Genomic DNA, 22,427 nt, shown 5'->3' on the forward strand with positions numbered 1-22,427 from the left:
CTTATTAGGAGTCTTTCGCGGATTCAGTACGTGTTCTTTCAATAGTTCAGTACGTGTTCTTTCAATAGCTTAGTACGTGCTCTCTCGTTAGTTCAGAAGTGTTCTTTTGCTAGTTAAGACTTTTTCTTTTGCTAGTTTAGTAAGACTTCTTTCTCTATATTAGTATGTTCAAGTGCTAATTTAGTACGTGTTCTTTTTCTAGTTCAATTGGGTTTTATTGATACGTTAGTCCGTGTTCTTTTCGTAATCCTTCATGATCTTTTGCTAAATAAGTTCATGTTTTTAGGCTTACATTTATTGCTAAATGGTTATATTGTGGTTTCGCAACAATGTGTATGACATAAAAATAAACACAAGTATAGCAAATTTTTAATGTTTTAATTTAATCACAATTTGTTTTTTTTACAAAACAAAGCACTTTGTAGTGACGAATAGGATAATGTTTTAGCCTATTCTAATCGGACCTATTTCACAAACTAAGTTATAAAACTTCATGAAATAGGCATTATCTTCTTTACACTTAAATGGATAACATTTAAATCCCTCATCCCGAAGAAATTCTTCTTCGATCAGATGATTTGTTTTTCACTTTCTCGACTAGTTAAAATTACACAAATATTTAAAAACACATTGAGGAAAAACAGTTTGTTTAAATTACAAAAATATAATCACACTAAGAAACGGCAGCTTTGTTTTAATTTTGGTTTTTGGGAAATTCCTCAATTAAAACGATTTAAAAAAAAATAACGTAAAAAGCTCGAAAAGTTTCTAGTAAACTATAACAGGGAGGGTTACCTTCCCTGGAAAGGTCTATTGTAATTAAATGGCAGTTCAAATAGAGTTTAAAATTTTCATTTTCATTCGGTATTTAAATCTAATATGGCTAAAATCGCGGAGGTGGCTACCATTTTTGTTACTCAACATTTGAAAAATTAAATCACATTTTATTTTCACGTCGCTAGTACTTGAAATAGTTCATTAGTTCAATCACAGTTCAGTTTCGTTATAAATTTATAATATTCGCACTTTCGATTATTTTTAATTCATGTTTTTGATTTGAGAGTTTTTTTTTTCATTCTTTGGCGTTTTTATTTATTTTGCACGCAAACTTTATATTCATAAATTAAAAGTTCGTAGGATAGTAGTAAACAACGAACTGTTTGTTTACAAACATTTTTGGCAGTTTAGTTCTTTAATACGATCCATTGTTTACCTTTTGGTTCGAAGTTTTTTCTTGAGATCGACTCGATGTTCATTTTCGCCGTTTTCGATTTTTGGCGATAATCGACTTCGATCGGAATTTCGACCAGATTCGAACGGTATTTTCAAAAGTGTCAAATATTTGAATTCTTTGTTTCCTTTTAAGCCTCGGTTTCACCATAACGCGGCTGAGTGGATATCGATGTTAACTTCCTTTAAGACCGGCGACCTTCTGCAAGGAGAAATACATTTACGTTAATATAGTTAACATAAGCTTCATCATTCTTTTACGAATAAAATATAAGCGGATATATCGACAAGAAACCGTCAATCATTAAGGATTAAGGGCAAGATCATTGAGTTCTAATCCTCCGGCTAGTTGACGCTGCTGCAGTCAAACGCGGACATAACCCACTATCTATCTTTGACTGCGCGGCCAACTCAAATACACTCGCAACATCATGAACAACGCCTGGTAGAAATATTAATTCTGAAGGACATGTTTATGGAAGGGCGGGGAAGAGATCTCACCTGTTGTTGACTGCGAAGATCGCCGAGGTTTTCCTGGCCGCTTCCTTTTGAGCGTATTTCTCGAAATGGTGAAGACTGACCGCTCTCTTGCCGTCGACCATGGTACTTCCATCGTCGCTCAGACGGTCTTCCTCGAAGGCTTCATTCTCGATGCCCTTGGCACCGGGGTCGTTGGACGACGCCGAGTTGGAAGGCGTCGTCGTGTCGTCTTTCGGGTCGTCGAGCTCTTCGATGGAAGCCTTGGACGATTGGAAGTTTTTGGGCTGGCTCATCTGTGACTGTAACGAGCTACTGCTTGTACTGGCGCTGCTTGAGGAGTTGGGCATCTGTTTCAGTTGGTCCTGGCCCACGAAATATCTGTAAGGCGTGTCGTAGTCCACCTCCAGGATGGTTGAGAATGTGTTCGGGTATAGTGTGTCTAGGATGGCTACCGCCGCTCCCACCACGAAGGCAATTATACCTTTATAAATAGGAAAGATAAATTGTATAATATATCCGTGACCTATCTATTAGCGAAAGCGTATCCGATATAATCAAAAATCAATATTGTATACGGTAATTATAATTTTAGACAACTACTTATATAATAAAACAGACACGGTAGGTTGATTATTGGTTAAGGAATGTCTAAAATTGTTTACCGTCGCTCCGTCTATGTAGCTATCAATTACTCATAACGATCCGAAAACAGTGTCAGTGTCAGAAGCAACCAACCCTATCCAAACAATGGCCGTCATTTTTCGAATTAACACGGAAAAACCAGGAAAAAAAAATTTAACCGTTGCAGGATAATGAATTTTTTTCAAGACATTTTTTTTAGCAACGTCTCCACCCACTAAATTATCCGAAATACATTCTCCTCGAAAAGGGTAAACCTTGGTATATGACCTACACGCTACACCTACACCTCGGCAACCTACTAAGCATTGTTTAATTCACGCCGAATAATATTTTCCAAATTAAATGGAAATTTCAACACTCTTGGGCGGTTATATAGGGAATGCTACTTTCAGCTTTTTCTAACTTTTTCCAACGATTAATATAAATGGCTGTAGATTTTTTTCCGTCCCTAATTCGTCAAGCTCAAGCGCTGAGGGGTTACGGTGTATTTTTGGGTTAGCTTAACTTTCAGAATAAAAAAAGTTCAAACGCAGTTGATGGTGTAATATTTGCAATGTCACTAAATGTAATGGCTTTGATACTAAGAGCTTTACGGGTAATCCTTTAGTCGACATCTGACACTAAATTTATTTCGTAAATTGAGATTTTTTCCGTCCCTCGCTATAAACCTTAATAATATTGAACCCGCGTATCAGGCTGCTTTTATGGCTAATGTCGACAGAACACTGGTATTGCACCATGTCCCTTTCAAGCTAAGAGGTTTTGAGATTAAATATCCACTTATAGCCGTAATAATAATAAAACAACGTGGCCTAGATTAGTTGTTTTCTTGAAGTCCCGATGTACTTACTCTCAAAAAGGCTTTTACTTTGAAAGCCAAATATTTTATTCGTTTTACTTTTATTTTCAACGTGATCCGCAAACAGAGTAATTGTTTTATTTACATTCTTTTTTACGTTTAACCTTCTTTCTTTCCGTTTAGCTGGCGTGACTAGTCGTTGAATAATTTGATTCATTTTGACTCAGTTTTTTCGGAGAATTTCAATTTAGGGTAATTTTGCTGTCGCGACTGCCTGAAGGGATTTTCCAATCCTTTTTTGGTACGAGTGTCTACTCGGTGATAATGTCATTCCACCCCGATTACCGAATTGAAAAAACAAAAAAAAATAAATAAAAAAAAAATATATATATATATATATATATATATATATATATATATATATATATATATATATAAGCTAAAATATTTGAAATATTTTGAGCAGTTATATGGAAGTTAGGGTAGGTTGGATGAAGAATAGAGCGCAAACCATAAGTAACATCATAAATCTAGATAAGTATGGTACTTGCTATTCCTACAATGATCATACAAATCAGTGGTTATGGGGACTGACAATCTAGATCAGTATGGCACTTGCTATTCCTACAACGATCATACAAATCAGTGGTTATGGGGACTGACAATCTAGATCAGTATGGCACTTGCTATTCCTACAACGATCATACAAATCAATGGTTATGGGGACTGACAATCTAGATCAGTATGGCACTTGCTATTCCTACCACGATCATACAAATCAGTGGTTATGAAGACTGACAATCTAGATCAGTATGGCACTTGCTATTCCTACCACGATCATACAAATCAGTGGTTATGGGGACTGACAATCTAGATCAGTATGGAACTTGCTATTCCTACCACGATCATACAAATCAATGGTTATGAGGACTGACAACTCGTAGAGATTTCATACTAGTCTTTGTTATCACCACCCACAACATGTTTTTAATAGAAATTGAAACGCTTTGGTTTGACTATTATAAACATTCGCTTCATTTCTAGTGTGGGTAGTTATTTTCGAATTTGACGCCTAAACGCGTTTTCACTCGTATTTATCGACATCAAACTAGTCTGCCAGTAATTTCACCCAAGATTCCAAAAAGGGAGTAGAGTGTGACGAATTTCCTATTCGTCTGTGACAGACTATCATAAATTTAATTCATTCAGTGTCTTACTTATAAATAAATACCAAACAATTTCTATTACTTTCAAAATCGGAGTCAAGGATATATTAAATCGCCGCTTATGTTAAATTCTTTAATTAAAAAAATCTTGGTGGTAAATATTTTTGTTTACTAAATGAGACTTTTTAAATCTTTATCAAAACCAATTAATTTCGTAATAATAAAAATAAATTCCTTGACCCGAATAGCGTTGTTCTTATTTATTCAAAGCATTACGGCTTAAATTTTACAGCTAAACAAATCCCTAGCTAGAAAACGAAAAGTATTTCATTAACCTAATATAACAATTACTTTCAATTTCTTGGAGCCTTTATCGTTTCTAATCTCAAGATAAAGCGTTCGTGAGACGAGGGAAAGCAGTTCAGGAGGGACAAGTTAAGCTAATAACGGGCGGTTGTAAAGAGCTGGCGTTTAAATGGGTAGCAACCTTAATTACGTAACAGCGATGGAACTGGTCATCCCTATTCCTCGGAATAATTGACGCCAGGGAGTCCATCCCACTTCAACCATCACCAGGACGGACGATAGGAGGTTTGTGGGTCACGATTGACACCCCGCGCGGGGCCCCCTTCCAAAATGCTACTTCGCTATTAGCAATCAGATAAGGGTCGTCCAAAGCATCTCGCTCTACAGGGTGTTGCGGCGCTCAATTTCTCACGAAAGGCTCTCGCGTTGTTGGCTTTTTCTATTGAAAATTTATAATAATTATAATAATCAGCTAGCCTAATACCTAAGGCACCACCTTAGGCCTAAGTCATTGGCGACTTTTAATGCCTTAAACAGGTGGCCAGGTTCAGTGGCGTAGCCAGTATTTTATTTCGGGTGGGGGAAGGGGTGGGCACGCCATTGAAAAAAAAGTAAAAAAATAAAAATATTTGTACGTACGACCATACGTTTCGGGGGGGCATGTGCCCCCTGTACCCCCCTGGCTACGCCATTGGCCAGGTTACAATCTTTTAAATAATTAAATGCAAATAAAGGTAAAATAAAAAAATCGACTAATTGTAAAAATAATCAGACTCGAAACTTTGTGAAAATGATCAGATCCATAAATTAAAAATTTTTTAAAAATAATCAGATTCGATTTTTTTAAATAATCAGATTAATTTTTTTAAATAATTAGATTCGACTTTTTAAATAATCAGATTCGACTTTTTTAAATAATCAGATTAAAAATTTGCCAGAATAATCAGCTCAAACAACTTTTAAAAATAATTACTTTCGAAAAATGGTAAAAATAATCAGATTTTAAAAACTAAACATAATCGGATACTGAAAACTGTAAGAATAACAAGATTGTAAAATTTAGAAATATTTTGGAAAATTAAAAAAAAAAAAAAAACAGATTCTAAAATTTATAAAAATGATCGTAGAGACAGAGAAAAAGTCAAACACCCTGTAGAGCAAGTTGGAATCGCAACAAATACCGTGATACATTGAGAGAAGTGGTTAACCCGACTTGTAATGAGGGGCATTTCAACTTTCGTTGTGTCGGATACCCTGACCTGGAAATTCGTCTTTTATAATGAACTCCGCTCTCTCCATCTCTTACAAGCGGCTTCTCAGGCCAGGACGCGGTCAAATTGGTACCCTTCTCTGCCATTATTTGGGGTGCTAACGCCCGGTTTTGTTGCGCGCGTTTTTAATTTTTATTTAAGAGGGTTAACGAACAGCGGTCGCTTATTTTGCCAGAGAGACAGAGCGAGAGGGAATACTATTTTCAAAGGAAGGTGGTTTTGTGGCTAATTAGTGGGGGACACGCGATGGGCGTTAACACAGACACCGTATCACCGAATTGACTGGAGCTATAAATTCTTTCTTGATTGGAATGCTTAAGGTTCTTACGCCTCCCCTAAACTATTGTTTATGGGTAGCAATTTTTTGATTTTACACGTTATGATTTATATTTTTTGATTTGCACTGTGTCTAATTGGAGTTCTTACGAAATAAATTGTTCCTTAGAACTTTAATTTTTAATATTCGTTCTGACATTTAATTTGACCTTTAAATTTTATCTTTGTTTTTTTGAAATTTATGGATTGTAGACCATTGGAAATTCCATTCGTCCGAATGTACCATTCAACCGAATTCCAATCGACCGAAAACCGCGTTTTGCGCGGTTTTCATTCAATATACCGTTAGTGATACATATTTATATATCGTAGGTTACGTGACGATAGTATATCTCATTTGGACTAAACTATGTCTTAAATATTTATTATTTCGTACCGACGTGTATTTTTAGACCTTCTTCCCTTGAAATTTGATACTTTCCTTGTTTAATTTTGGAAAATAACCTTGATAAGACCCGACGTGAAATAGTTGCCTACCATATCTAATCTAACCCAACCTAACCTAACCTAACCTAACCCAACCCAACCCGAACTAACCTAACCTAACCTAACCCAAGCCAACCTGAACTAACCTACCCGAAGTGAAAACAAACCAGATTTAAATTTCCCATTCAACTGAATCCCGCCATGTTGGGCTATAAACGAAAATACTTTTCGGTTCAATGGGATTCGGTCAAACGGGATTCGGTCCAATAGTATACAACCAATTTATGTATTAAAAGGATTATATTCCAAATCGAAACACCGTCTGCTAACAGTTTATTTTGAACTTAACTAGTGGAAATGACCCCAACCTTCCGTTATACCTGGTGTAGTTGAAATGTGGAATTAGGTACCCTGAAACAGTAGATTAGTCAAAGTGTCAACTTACCAGCTGAGAGTAGGAGCCAATAACACCATCCATATCTAAAGGTGACGGTGCCTCCTTCGAACTGTATGGCGAGCGGTTTCCTGGGCAGCAGGATGGCGTACAGGGCATTGGTCATCACCATGACCGCCCCCGTCAGTTGCATGACGTAAGCGCCGTACCTCGGCACGGAGCAAAGTAATACATTCATCAGTAACCACAACGCGAACGCCGTCCTGTAAAAACAAATAGTCGAAGACAAACCCTTTAAAACAGCGCCACCAACAATAACCAATTTGTCAGGTCAGTACTACAAAGGCGACCCCGAGGGCTAAACCTTTAGTTCGGAATGTCTCGATGAGTCCTCTAACACTCGACCTAATTATTTTCCTGTCGGGGTTCACGAGTCGACCGAAATCGTGAGCGTCGGAACGCGGGGAAGGTATCTCTCCGTAGGACGACGAGATTTAGGCTTCGCTTAATGGCCGTAGAGAGCCCACGATTTCGCTGCCAGAAGCGCGGGTTACCGGGTAATTCGATAGCGCCGAAGGCAGCTACTCATTTGGCCAAACGGTAGTCATTTAGAAGCTTTATCTATAGAGAAAGCGAAACGCGAAAACTAGGTTTTCATGTTAAATCCATCTGATACGCGGCCATATTGTTTATCTCGCGTTGTTTTGCCGTATAATCCTCCTTTTCAATTTGAATGCGAACTGGCCCCCCTCCTTTCTGCTGTTAAGCACGATTTAATACGCGAAGAAGCTGCCCCTTTTTTGTTGATTTTATAGACCATACCTATTGTTTCACTACCTTTTACGAAAAACTATTGTTTTGGGGTAGTTAACTGAATATTTTAGTTAAACAATTTATTTATATTTCCTTATAGCATTTCCATGTAAATAAATCGTGAATTTAGAAAGTGTTTCTCCCCTTCAAACAATCAAAAGAACAAGGTGTGTAGTGTTTGCGTGAAAGGTACAATTACGTGGATGTCGGTTGTCCATGTCTAACTTAGAAAGTTATACCGACTTTTGAAGTTTTCCTGGAAAATCCCAAATTACGGATCTGCTATCACGAGATACGGAAAAGAAGGAGCTGCATATATTTTAACCCATATTTCGTCAAACGCCCATTTGGCACTTTCAAAATTTAACACTTTCTCGGTTAGGTTAAGTATTCATCAATTTTAAGCCTGACATTCAAATGAACCCAACAAATATAATAATTTAAACCCTTACTTAACATTCTAGAGTAAGGGTTTACTCGAATAACCAAAACCAGATTCCACAGGGTCGCGTTAAACTTGGCACGAAGCTAGGCTATTCGTACATTTTTCGGAATTAAGTGGGCCATTTTTCTTTTTAATCCCCCATAATTTTAAGACCCATAGCTATTAAGCAAAATAAATTTTGATTAATAGATTGGCGAGCGGGAGAATTAGTAAGAGCTGCAGAAACTTCCATGAGAATCCATAGCTCCTTAATAACAGCCGTGGCTGCGGTCAGACACAACCCGTTTCTCGCGTTCTCACTTTTCTGTCGGCCAATAAGAGCCCTGCTGTTGCGAAAAATGTCCGTATAGTATCTACGAAAAGCCGTTCAAACAGGCAAAAATCATTTATCATCAAGAGAGAGAGAGAGAAAGTTATAACGTTCTCAACGGCAGACGAATCCAGTACTTGAGAAAACTGCGTGATAGCGCGTGGTTTCAAAAGTGAAATCGTTCTTCAAGCATCGCTGATTATCTGGGCTTCGTTACTTAATTTTCTTAGAAATGATTAAGCGGGTCTTGTTTGATTAAAAGGAGCTCGTAACCGGCGCAACAGCGACCAGCTACATAATGGAAAACAATTAAACCAAGATAACTTTGATAAACTACTCGCGTATTAACTCCTCCGTCTTGGATAGAGTCAGGGCTACTAGGTCGCTTATGATTGTCATTTTCTAGAACTAATGAGGGCTACTATATTGCCGTACCCATCTTTGAAAATTGCAAAAGACTTGTTCACACGGACAGGAATTTTGTTTTTTATCGTGTTTTCACAAATCGCTCCCAGTCTTCTTCAGTGTTGTTAGAGAAACTAGAGGAAATATACAACCTGTGTGAACAAGACTTAATCTATTCTTAGTGTCGTTTTATCAATTACACGTTATAAAAAATATATGCTTTGCATTCTACAATGGATGAAATCCACAAGTGGAACACTGCATAATGGGTATCTTACACTGCATAATTGGTATCTTACAGTGCATAATTGGTATCTTACAGTGCATATTTGGTATCTTACACTACATATTTGGTATCTTACACTGCATAATTGGTATCTTACACTGCATAATTGGTATCTTACACTGCATAATTGGTATCTTACACTGCATAATTGGTATCTTACACTGCATAATTGGTATCTTACACTGCATAATTGGTATCTTACACTGCATAATTGGTATCTTACACTGCATAATTGGTATCTTACACTGCATAATTGGTATCTTACACTGCATAATTGGTATCTTACACTGCATAATTGGTATCTTACACTGCATAATTGGTATCTTACACTGCATAATTGGTATCTTACACTGCATAATTGGTATCTTACACTGCATAATTGGTATCTTACACTGCATAATTGGTATCTTACACTGCATAATTGGTATCTTACACTGAGGATCTTAATGGGATCGAATTCACACCAGAAAGAAAATATTATACGTTCAACGCTGATGCCAATTGAAAGAGCCTATTAAAAGCCCACATGAATTTCGATAATTTACTGCCAATTTGTACCAAGGTTCCAATACCACTTTATTTTATAAATACGTAATTCTTTTATAGCATTCGTAGCACATTTAGTGTTTCATGAGATTACACTACGAGAGCTATCTGAGAGGACTCAGAGGGCACTCCGAGGGCACTCCGTGGGTGGTAAAAGAAAGATGACATAACTTAATGTCGTAGTATCGCATCGTGTGTACGAATACTTTGTAAAGTGCCCAATAAATTCAACAACGATGAATTCCAAAATATTACCCCCTTAAACAAACTGTTCCTTAGTAAATTTCCTAGCCGCTTTTGCTGTTTTGCATAACCTAGAAAGACAGAGCCTTCCGTGGCCATCCATCCATTCTTACCGCCATTCTTCGAAAATCATAACTTTCACTCTCTACAAAATAGTTTATCGTCGTACCACGTGATTATCTTTGAATTTTTCAAGTGAAAGTGTTGACCTAGTTACGTCACGTTTTTCCAGTTATCAGAAGTTCTCAAAGCCGCCGTAAGGGGGAGTCGCGAGCGATTGTCTCTCTCTCAAAGCGCTTAATGCCGATTGTTACCTGGCAGTAAATGTCTCCGTATTCCATGGCAATTTTAGTTTCGATTGTTGTATTCGATAACGGTTGATTTCATTTTTAAGGTTTTGCCCATTTAATTGCGAAGGATTTTTGTCCTCTATCGAGTAATTCGTAAAGAATTGAGCCTCCAGCGATTTGGGGTAAAGTTGAAGATATTTAACCAGGAAATCTTTTCTCAAAAATTGTCTAGGACGTCACGGATAAAATATTCGGCGTATTTTTATTATCAAGGATGTCCAAATTTAGACTTTTTAAACGTTAGAACTTGACATTGTAATCGATCTTAAAAATTAATTAATATCATCAATTATCATTGGTTAATTTGTCCACCTCAAGACTTTGTTATTAAAATAATGAATTATGTTGCTCTTTATTTTGAACCGTTGCTAACATCTTTAAAAGTTGGTTGTTGGCCTAGAATTCATTCGAATAAAATTTCGTGTCAGCGTTTGATAAGTTCATAAACATTTCCGACTATAAAGATATAGGAGTAATTTGGCTTTCTGTAAGGCTAATTTTTTCCCAACGAAATGAAAAAATATGTGGATCATACTTAAAAATTTTGTAGGATAATTTCACCCGTGATTTACAGCGCCCCGGGGCTCGGAGTCGTTTACGACAAATGACACGCTATCGAATACTAACTCCTAGATAGTAAAATTGGCTGTAAAATAATTTTACTTCTTTAACGTTTTATATCGTTTTACGTTTAAACCAACTATTGAATGATTTAGGTACCATGTCTCGTAAGATTTTAATTTTAATGTTTTTAATCTATATATTTAATATTTTATTAGCTAGCGGTCACATATATCTTTAGCGACTTAGTTTATGAATAGGTGTTCCCATAAAATAAAACAATAAAAAGTTAACATAATAAAATGTTTTTCTCTAGGAGCTTATGCTTTTCTAGTACTTTATTGGCACGCGCGTTTCGCACGTGGGCTTCAAATTTCTAAATCTTTATCGACACCGTCCCGCTCTCTATCTTCAATAGCTATAGCTTCCCGTATTGTACCTATTGTAGAGTGTTCTTTACGAAAATGGTGGGTCAAATTTGATTCCCAATTATATTCAAAATTGGGCCAATTCCAATTTCAAGTTTGATCGAAAATTATAATTTGAGAAAAAATTAGAATTTGATCGAAATTTAGAATTGGATCGCAAATTAGAATTTGATCGCAAATTAGAATTTGATCGAAAATTATAATTTTAATATTCGTGTTATAATTGATACAATTACAATGTACGAAATTCATCTTAATTAAAATTTTTTGATCCGAATAGAATTGGATTCAAATTGGATGGGCCTTGATTGCAGTTGGATTCAAATTTGGACATTGGATCAAGTCATTTTCGTGAGCGTTCTTTAAAGGGAATATAACCTGCAAATCAATCTTTATGGAAGACCCCTTCAATTTTTCAAATTTCCCTGTACAGTGGCGCCAAATATTTCTAAAGCCAAAGGCAAGAGCGGTCAGAGCTGCAAACGTTGGTGTTCCACACTAAATACCTGAGGTTATATTCCCTTTAAGTTATTAAAATCAATTTTAGAATATTATTTTCTGACGAAATTCGAAATGAGCTAAGCCGCGAATCAAGAACGGATCTGGAGATGATGAGCCTGTGGGGCACCAGAAGCCAGAGGACATTAGATATATTTTCCCAATTCTTTTTAATATAGTTTCTGCAAGCGTAAAGGGCGTCAACTTGCATGGCCTCGAGGTGGCGCCGGTCTAATCTTCGGGGAGCTGCGCCACCGATGCAGAACTAGTTTAATATTCGAAGATTAAGATGCAAAATATTGCTCGATTTTAAAAAACGCCATCCAAAAGAGCAGCCTCTGGCGGAATAGTCTTTGGAAAAAGCGTAGGATTAGATTCGGCCTAAGTAGTCAATTACTAGATTACGCTTAAACTTTTAATTGGCCCCTTTAAATCATTAAACGCTATCTTGGAATTAAAAAATTGGAGTCGGTTATTTATTTTTTATCAACGTCGCATTTGTTTATACGTTTTGAGCTCGTGGGAATATCGAGTGAACATGAGAGCTGCCATGCAGATATATATATAATTAAAAGGGGGTGTGAGGCTTCAAATATATACTATTTGCTATCGGATATTATTATTAAGGAGTTGTCTTTGTTTACAGCCCAACATTCCATTGGCAAAGTCGTTTTGTTTTGGCCCAGTGGCATTTTTGCGTAATATATGAAAAATAGGTTGGAAAAAGGTAGCTGTCGGAGCCAGACCAAGCCTTTCTGGCTTAAATAAAAACGATATCTTAAGCGAGGGGTAAGACAGTCTCAGATAATATGTACACCGAGTTCGTGCATTTAGCACTGTTAAAGGTACATATTTTCAAGAGTTCGCGAGTTCCATTTAGCACTGTCAAAGGTACGGCAGTGTACACCGAGTTCGCAGAGTGTCTTACAACTCGATCTTAAGCTTAGTTCCATACGTTCGCTTTGGTACGTAATTTGTATTTGTAGATTAGATTTAGACGAAGCCCGTAAAGAGATATTTAGAAGCGAGGGTTAATGGGTCAGTGAAATCAATGGTAACACTTACCACAAGAGGATATACGTGTAGTAACCAGCTAAACGATACCGTCTTCCCCAGGAAAAGCCCTCCAAGTCTTGGCTGAGGTATTCGGCTATGGTTAGGATGGGGAAAGGTAACCCTTTCACTAAAGCTTTTCGGTATTCGTCTCTGACTTGAGTAGCTGAGGGGAAAGAACCATTACATTTCGGTTACACTTGTACGATTGCAGGGCTGATAATCAAATTCATAACTAATTTTAGTGGAAATAGTAACTAACCTCTTGCAAAATAGTAACCTAAAAGTAACTAAGAAATAATAATAATAATAAACTAAGCAGACGATCTTTAAGACGAGATACAATTGTGGCTGCCAAATAGGAGTAGACATAAGTTGGTTTAGGGATCGGCCGTTACATTGCTACGGAATCCGCCGGTGGCGGCCTCTCCCGCTAGTTTTGTAACTTATGAATAAAGGATACTGTTAAAAGACGGCATTTCTGATTTCTATGGGCAGTGTTAAAATTAAATATGGTAAAATCTTTTTTGTAGAGATAAGCTAATAAATTTCGAAATAGAAATTTTTAGTAACCAAATTAGACAAATATTAACTTTTAGTAACCGATATAAAAAAATTCAACTTTTAGTTAAAAACGTAACCCAGTATCAGCCCTGCGATTGTAATGATATTAATATCGTGGTATAATGACAATGACGCTTACCTCCTACCCAGTAGAACCTCTCATTGTAATTGATTTCTTCATTGTGCCTGTGTACAGGAGTGGCTGCGAGAAACGAGGTTAAAAATTTCTGTTAGACTTTCAATTTTAATTCTATGATTTCCTTTATATATGCTGTTATTGGGTTATGTTTCTTACCTTTGAGCGTAATGTTGACACTGTTAAGGCCAATATGTACCCCTATATCTGCTGATATTTTCTCGGTGGAGAAAGCACGGTAGGGACTAGATATTGTGGCGACTCCAACTCGCCAATCTGAACCAAAATTGGTCACTGCAAATATAATAAAATAAGTTATATTATTCCGCGATTTTTCATAGAAATCAAAGAAGTTTGAAAGTCCTGAATATTTCGGGGTTTATCACAGATAAATAATTGATTTCTTGTAAGTTGTGATCAACCGTGTGTATTTGAAGCAATCAGGAACTCCGCGTTATGGCATAGCGGAAATGGACCGTGAATTAATGTCTGGGTTGGGATCCGAATTCGAAATTGTGTTATTATTTATCGATTACCCACGCGTGATTTATAACTTTGAGATGCCTTCAAAAATGGTATAATTTATTGTTAATATATGTGCAAAAATAATTTGTCAATGTGATTACCCAAATATCCTGATAGGCCTAATACTGAATGTTATCATAAATTGTATGTTGATAAATTCTAGGCTTGGAGCGATATTATTTTCTTAGATAGTTATTTTGGGTAATGTATTGGTGTGGATAATATCATGTTATATTTTATTTTCCATATTTCTGTTGCTGTAAGTTAAAAAAGTGCGTCGTGTGGAATATTGAACCTAATTTTACTGTTAACATTAATTAAAAAGGTTGCTTAGGCGATTTGAAAAAAAAAAAACACACGTTCTGCAGTGCCTAGGTCAGCGATGCCCAATTATCCACCTAATTCTGGCGGAACCCCAACCAATTTTTTACTTGTCTTAAAATACTGTTGACAAAAAAAATATGGCCGCGTTGCGAATTCTCGGAACCCCTGAGACCCTTCCACGGAACCCCAGGGTTCCGCGGAACACCTTTTGGGAACCGCTAGTCTAGGTAGGTAAAACTAAAATATGAACTTTCGCCAACAACTAAATCATTTAGGATCTACAATTTATTTAAATTTACGAGTGGCGTTTAGTTAACCTTCACTGTCTAGACATTTGCCGAACAAAAGGTATTTAACCATGGTATTGCCTTGAACTTGAATACTTCACTATATATTTGACAGGAAGATGTAAAAGCCTGACCAACACCACGTGACCTACGCAATTAGAAGCCCAACCAAACCAAGCCTTCCCGAATCTTATATGACCTTATGATCTGTAAACGATAATTCGACTTAAATAGCTAGACGACTAAATAAAACTACGTGACCTTGAGAATCTGGAGACTCGAATACAACCTTAATGCTTGGAGCTGGGACTGTAAGATAAGGCTTGTATGACTGGATAAGTCAATCGTTTTCCATCCATTAACCTACCATTTAATTTATTCTTTATTTCATATCCCACCGTTAGGTTAATTTTATTCGTCCTTTCTGCGTTGTCGGTCAATCATCCGACCTTATAAGACTGGGCATCATGAACACGAAGAATTAAAAGGGAGGGGGTGATACTACGCTCGTTTAGCGGGTAATCGATAAATTTCATCTGCATTTAAAAGTCGCGAGTGACATCCAAGGTGACATGGATGGTTAACTAACCAGAAAATCACAGCCACGAGCCTACTAGGCATGGTCAGCTTTAAATAATCGAACAGACTTTACCTCTTCCTGCATTTTAATACAACTGGCAACTAAAATCAGTGAGCGGTATTGTGAATGGTGAATCACGTACCGCGTCAGTGACTTCCGATGTAATTGAGTTTCCAAAACATAATTTTCGCCGCGCTTTTTTGTCTCTTTTCTAAAAAGGGGTCGCGTGTGTTCAACGTACATGTTTCGTTTTGTCTGAAAACTAATCGCGCTGGCGTTTCTTGAATTTGCTTGGCTACTCAATGGTGTTTACGTTGCACTTGTGACAAGGTTATACGCGTGCAGTTTGATTTAGGTTTTTGTTAGATTTAAATAAAAAGGCACCTTTTTCGCTCTAGTCATATTTAGAAATTCGCGGGCTTTTGTGAATCAAGGTTCCGTAAACAGTTTTTGACATTCTTTCTGACTGTTTTATTAAATTTATTGGCCAATTAAACACTTTTAACGTCTTAAAATATATTTGAAGGTTTTCGCGAATGATTTTATACTTAACAGGTAATTCAAAAAATTATACTTTTTTTCAGTGTTGACTAAATATTTAAAGTATCCTACACGTAAATGAATTTTCTGTTAATATTTATCGTTTTGGTTATATATTTTTCGCTGTGTTCATTGAACCAGAAAAATCTTGTACTGCGCATTAACTGACTATTACGTAAAACTCGGAAAAAACCGTCAATACCGTAGAAAATTTAAATTTCCGGCAAAACAATTTGAATAAAGACCTTAAACTTATGCTTATTTGATAAAAAAAATGTGTAAATTCGAGTCCCTGGAGTAAAATAGGTAACGAGGTTTGTTCCATGTAAAATAGCGGGACTATATATAGTAATTTATACGATTTCAATTTACTAGCTTTAAAATTCACTTGAGAAATATGAAAGGGGAGGAAAAATACCGTTTTTGCAGGCCAAAATTACGCAAGCTTATAAAACAAATTAAAAACGTGTCATTTACATAGGGGTTTCGGCAAAGGACTTTTTTAAAACACTTATCTATAATAAATTTACCTTAAATTCAGAAATGGTTTTTATAGTACAACTTTTTTTTTAAATCTAAAATACGGAACCCCTATATTCTCTGAACCGTAAAACGATAAAAGTGGACAATTTTGATATCAAAGTGGAAGACATATTGTATTTATTTTTCTAGCTATTGATAATTGAGGTCTGGGTCCGTTGAAGATTTTAAAGGCAAAAAAAATTGTTTTTGAATGTAAACTGCAATAACGGTGTCAAAGATTCTAAAATTGGATTGAAAACAGCAGATTTTTCATTGTAAATTGAAGAGGTGATTTTTTGGCCTTAGTTTCAATGATAAGCCCGTAAATTGTGATATCTTTGTTAAAGAAAATGCTAAGTCACTCTTAATAATATATAAACATTACAGTACATCCAAAGCAAAAAGTGAAAAGGAAAAACTATACATTTTGGGTCGATATTAATTTAAATCAACAATTCGCTTTGGGGTCCAATTTTTTTAAAGTGAACCGGCAATTAATATTGTGGACACAAGAGTAGAGGGCGCGGCAGATTCACGTTTACCCAATCTACAACGCATTGTAATCATTCTTTACCCATTAATCTCACGATATATGAAAGCACGTGTATTTTTCAATAGCTTTCAAATATATATTTTTTTCAAAGGGACTCGGTTCTTTTTCAAACTCGATTTTTTTTAAATCGATTCAGGCGCGAACGTGCGTTGTTGGAGTGTAGGTTGAGCTTATAATTTTCCTTCTCTCTTTTTTTTCTTTGGGGTTAAAATATTTATTCCATATTTTTCGAAAAAGGGGCTTATACTTGTCAGACTAGTTACTGAGAGCCGGAACATTGGGGGGCCGTCATTCGCTCATACACCCATCCGCTAATATGATTTATGCATACTAATTTAATTGATTGAAGGTGTTGACTGACTTTTTCTTGTTCAAATTTAACTTCTTTATGGTTTTTCCCAAAAAATTTTAACCGCTTCTACAGAAGCGTTTTCGAAGAAATATTGTTATTACTTATTTTCGAAATGAATCTAGGAACTAAGATACGAGGTTTCTGTTTGGTATTTAATTCACGCTTTCCTTATGGTTATTAATATTACCGCTTACCTCGCGTTAATTACGAAACGAGTAAAATCTTCAATTTAAAAACCATTCACCATTAAAATGCTTTATTATTATATTAAAAATTAAAAAAGGTAAGTTGTTAAGATTTTCTAGTTGGACGGGTGAACAATAAACGTCTATGAAAATGAAAGTGTAGCGTTGTTATTGTTTAGAAGCGGCTCACAATTAAATAACTTTCACAATTAATGTCTCGCGCCAAAAAAATGTCCTCGTCCTTAGCTTCGTACCACTTTTGATATTGGTAAAAGAAAGAGACTGTACCCATGGGCGAAAGCGGGCCTACTTTCACTGATTTCCAGCAACCCTTTGCATCCCCGACGTCCCAGTAATATATTCTACGATTGTATCACAGATCAGCACCAGCGCCCCGGGAAAAGAGAACGCCATTCGTGTCATTTATCATTACGCGGCAGAAAACGGCACTAGGCCGAAATAAAGAGAGCAAAGGAATTCAATTCGCGCTTTGAAACTTCACCAGGGACAAATCTAGCTGTAATCCTCCGCTCTCTCCATCCCAATTCTTTAGATTTCCCAGCTGGACGTCAGTAGAAAAATTACGATGTTTTTAATGCCATTCAGGATTGAATTTTTATGGATTTGTAAAAAATATAAATTTTTATTGAAATCATTTTTTAAATTAAAATCGATTTTCATTTGTATACGATTTTTATGGAATTTAAAACAAAAATATATTCACAATTTTTTTATAGTGAATTAACTTAGTAGTAGTAATAACAATAATAGGATAATACCTAAGGCACCTTCTTAGGCACAATTGTATTGGTTATTCATCAAAAATTTAATTTTTATTACATTAAATTTACCTATTGCTTATTATTTGGTTTATTTTTGAATTGGTGTTTTTATAAATTAACGTAGCTTTCTTGTTTGAATGTAGCTACTACGTCACAACTTTAACTTTGGTAAAATCCGAGCACACGCTAAGGGCCCGTTGCAAAAGTCTGCTTTGCTAGAATCGCACATGTTAAATTCCATGGGCTAGCAATTTGGCTAGGGCTTTTGCAACAGGCCCTTAGAGCGCGAAAAACATTGGATTTACACGTGCGCGTGCAAATCGCACGTGTCAAAACTATTCTAATAAAGTTATAACACCGTGACGTAAGAGTTACATAAAAACAAGTTCGGCAAGCGTAGCTGAATTTATAAAAAGAACTATTGGTATTGTTACAGAATCAATTTGTGTCATTTTAATAATTTTTCCATTAAAATACGTTATATGATTTAAATAAATTATTTATTTAAACAATCTTTAGTTTTATTTGATGAATTAAATCAAATGGATTTAAATCAGTCAACCCTGTGCTCATTCTCTCTCTAGTTTTGAATAATATTTCCTAATATCTAAATTTCGAAATAGCAGGCTGATTTTGATCGTTAGGGAAGTCAGATCTCGATATTTTGTATCGAAAGAACGTTTTGATACCCACGACTCTGTTTCGCGTGAATGATTAAAAGAGTTTGATAAGGGCGGACGCCAATGATTTATTGGGTTCGGGTCCGAGAGGTTATCGTTAATACGATCTACAGACCAGCCGCTTTTCCATTTAAATTAAGATTGTTTTTAAACTATTAATTTGCATGTTTGTAACAAACATCTCACGCCATCATTAAATTAATCTTAAGTACCAAACAAATGTAAGAAGTTTTGCAAGTCCATAAGCGAGTTGGTATTTTGTCAGACGTTATAGGAAATATCTCAGTTGGTTTTCGTTCATGAAGTACAATTCTAAAATATACTTCGAAATTTTAAAATTTTATGCAAAGGCATTTTCTAAAACGTCGAAAACTCAGATTTTCTTTGTAACTTTATTAATTTAAACTAACCTCGTATTTACCCAACCGTAAATTTTTTAGTTTTGTAGTGTAAACAAAAATGGAGGTAATATGCAATATCTCAGTTTTTTTTCTGACAGTCGCCTTTAGCTATAGCTCAAGAAGTGAACTTATAGGTTTCATTAATACAATTTTGCTGGAAATCTCGCGTAAACAAAATTTAATCCTAATGTACACTTTGATATTTCTAAAATATAGTCGAGTTCATTACAAATACGAAGATAATCGGTTCGAATATAAATGATGAAAACATTGGCAATTAGCGAGAGGCGCTAGAATCGCGAAATTTGGGCCATTCTTTTAAACGTTTTGGTTTTCTTTTACGGGTTTAATTATATTTTGATGGGGCTGCTTTAAGTTTGTGTGCGCGACCAGAGTTTCTTAAATTTATTCGTCTCTTGTTTGTCATTTTGGCCGGCGGCGGACAAAGAGAGGGCCTCCCAGAGTTGACTTAAAAAAATCGACCATTCTAACCTGTTAGAGCTCTACGTCTGGCTAACCTGATAACGGTCTAACCAGTTTTTATTACCAATTGAAACGATATACCCGGGCTCTTCTGTACGATGAAGAGCATTCAGATTTTACTCAGTCTCTGCCTCGCGCAGTACTGCCGGGTTAGTTATAGAACGGCGTATGACGTTGGAGTTGGTTACCTATTAGCTACGTTAAAAGCGAAACTCTATGAAGCGAGTCGTACATCAAACTAACAGGTAACTAATAGACAATAAGGGGCAGGTAATTTCCCACGAGTTGCAGGTTGATTAGTCGTTCTGGAAGTCGATGGCCCGACTGTAAGAAACGACCTTCTAACGGCCTTCCCAGAGAACCCCTTTGCGATTACGCGTTGATGTTAGAGACAGATTCCGCTGGTGCTAGATTTTTCGTATCCATTATCCCAACAGCGCCTCAATATATTTGCCGACCGGAATTTGGGTCCGCAAGAGTATTGTAACCATCGTTCATTACGCGGTCGGATGGGAGGGGACATTCTCGATTCAATTCTATGCTAATTAGGTTTTAACTGTTGTACTGTCGTTTAAGAAATTACGACTCTCGAAATTATGGGCGGTTTATTGCCCTTTCTCCCCCGTATAAGGGTACGTTTTAAACTAGTTTCCCGCATTTTCTACGGCGGAAGTATTACGCAAAGCTTGGCTCTGTTTTGTCGCGATACGAATTAACCGATGACGAATAGGTAGAAGTTGAGTGATCTACAAAGGTTCTTCGATACTTCAAATGTGTTGTCAAATGTATACGCGCACGTGTATATCTAACTTTCTGGCATATTCACGGTTCCGAATGTAAACGGGAAATGATGTATGTGTAATGATAAGAACTAACTTTCAGGGGTAGAAACATAAATGTCTTTGAAATTCTATCCGTTACAAATGCACTTACTCATTTGGCATCGTATGGTTGAAAGCCAAAACGTAAACACCTTAACTAGATAGTAGACGCGTATCATTCGAAAATAACCGAAAAAGAGCTAAATGTTTTTACCGGGGAAATGTTCTTGGTGCCAATTGAATACTTGTATTGAAATTTGAATTGGATAGTTGAAAAAAAGCAATACTTAGTCTTTGTTTTAAATTGAAACAGAAAGTCATGTATGTGTAATGATAAGAACCAACTTCCAGGGGTAGACAATATAAAATGGCACTTACCGAGTATGACGGCTCCCACGAACAAACTTATCGTAACGCAAATAAACGTTGACAGTTTCTGTAAAAAATAAACAAAATGGAGAAACATTAAGAATTAATCTTTCAATGTTTTTCGATCGTGATTAAATCCGAATAACTGAGGGCGGCAAACGTCATTTCCAGACGTCGTTTGGATGTCACTAACGGGTTTTATCGGAAGGCTCTTTAATCTTAATGTACACGTTCGAAATCGTCTCGGGGGTGTTCTTCATGACATGTCAAAACTTTATTTCCTCAAAATCGTTCTCTTTATTTGAACTTAACATCGTTTTTTTTTGTTCTTCCACGCTATTGACCTCTACCGTCTTTTATTCTCTGGCTCAGGGGCTTCCCCAAATAATTTATACCTTACCACTTTCGCTCTCATCTGCTACGTCATTTATCGTTCATACAAGGAAATAATTCTTTCATTTCCACCGAGCCGCGCCGGGTTATTTTTTTAAGGAAACATTATGGGGGAAAAATCTTCGATTTTTTTGCCTGCAGCACCAAACTATACTTAATATAAGAAGCGTGATTTTTTTTAATTTGGAATAAGGTCAAGTGACTTCATCATATTCACTGTGTGACTTTTCCCCGATTCTTTTAGAGTATAGTGTCATCAATGATTACCCGAGAATTTATGCTAAGGTCGGATATAGGTAGACTTCACTTTCACCCTACCTTGTTATGAAGTATCCGCTCAGTCATTTCTCAATTATACGCTTTCATTGCTTTGTCGAGACTGAGAATAAAATGGTGGAAAACCCAGCAGCTTGGAACCAAGCGAAAGTCATCGCTTTAGAATTTCAAAATAATTCAAGGATTTATCTTAAAATTTGCGAAATTTTTCGGGAAATTACAAGCGTGTTTATAAAGTTAGCGTATCGCTTACTATCAGGCGTGACAAATGTAGTCATAATTGCTACAGTGAACCGGTGTAATTAGTCCCCCACTAATAAAGATTTTCTCTTTTAAGCGAACGATTTAAGTGCATGGCGTATTTTTCTCGTTTGTCACACGCTTTTCAACCCAGTTTCATCGTCGTAATTATTAACTGGGACATTTTAAAGATATGAACGTATTTGTTTTCGAAGAGATGGCTAATTTCTCGGGTAAAATACAATGAAAAAATCTGGGCAATTTATTTGAAATAAACGGGGGTATAATTGACATGACTGTTGAATTTGCTTCATATAAGTATATCCCTTAAGAATTGTGGCTTTGGTATATAATGGCTCCGTTTAGTTAAATATTTAGTTTCAAGTTTCTGTTGTTGTTAATTTTATGAGTTTAAAAACTGCCTAG

General features: G+C 36.2%; 1 protein-coding gene across 3 annotated transcripts in view; it reads right to left on the bottom strand.

Annotated features, from left to right (window-relative positions):
* Window positions 1-454: 454 nt before the first annotated feature.
* The window catches only part of LOC149923522 (dual oxidase maturation factor 1-like), a 31,732-nt gene continuing 9,759 nt past the window's right edge, over window positions 455-22,427 (bottom strand). For all 3 annotated transcript variants that reach the window (XM_090160980.1, XM_090160981.1, XM_090160982.1), the window contains exons 3-9: window positions 21,102-21,159; window positions 13,848-13,982; window positions 13,692-13,754; window positions 13,001-13,154; window positions 7,102-7,313; window positions 1,732-2,191; window positions 455-1,432 (exon numbers count right to left, since the gene is read on the bottom strand). In XM_090160980.1, the coding sequence (XP_090017106.1) occupies window positions 1,375-1,432; window positions 1,732-2,191; window positions 7,102-7,313; window positions 13,001-13,154; window positions 13,692-13,754; window positions 13,848-13,982; window positions 21,102-21,159 (1,140 nt within the window). In that variant the 3' untranslated portion in view covers window positions 455-1,374. The remainder of the gene's footprint in view (window positions 1,433-1,731; window positions 2,192-7,101; window positions 7,314-13,000; window positions 13,155-13,691; window positions 13,755-13,847; window positions 13,983-21,101; window positions 21,160-22,427) is intronic.

The sequence above is a fragment of the Leiobunum rupestre genome, chromosome 10 (assembly GCF_980474605.1).
Source record: "Leiobunum rupestre chromosome 10, qqLeiRupe1.1.hap1, whole genome shotgun sequence".
Classification (NCBI taxonomy): Eukaryota; Metazoa; Arthropoda; class Arachnida; order Opiliones; family Sclerosomatidae; genus Leiobunum; species Leiobunum rupestre.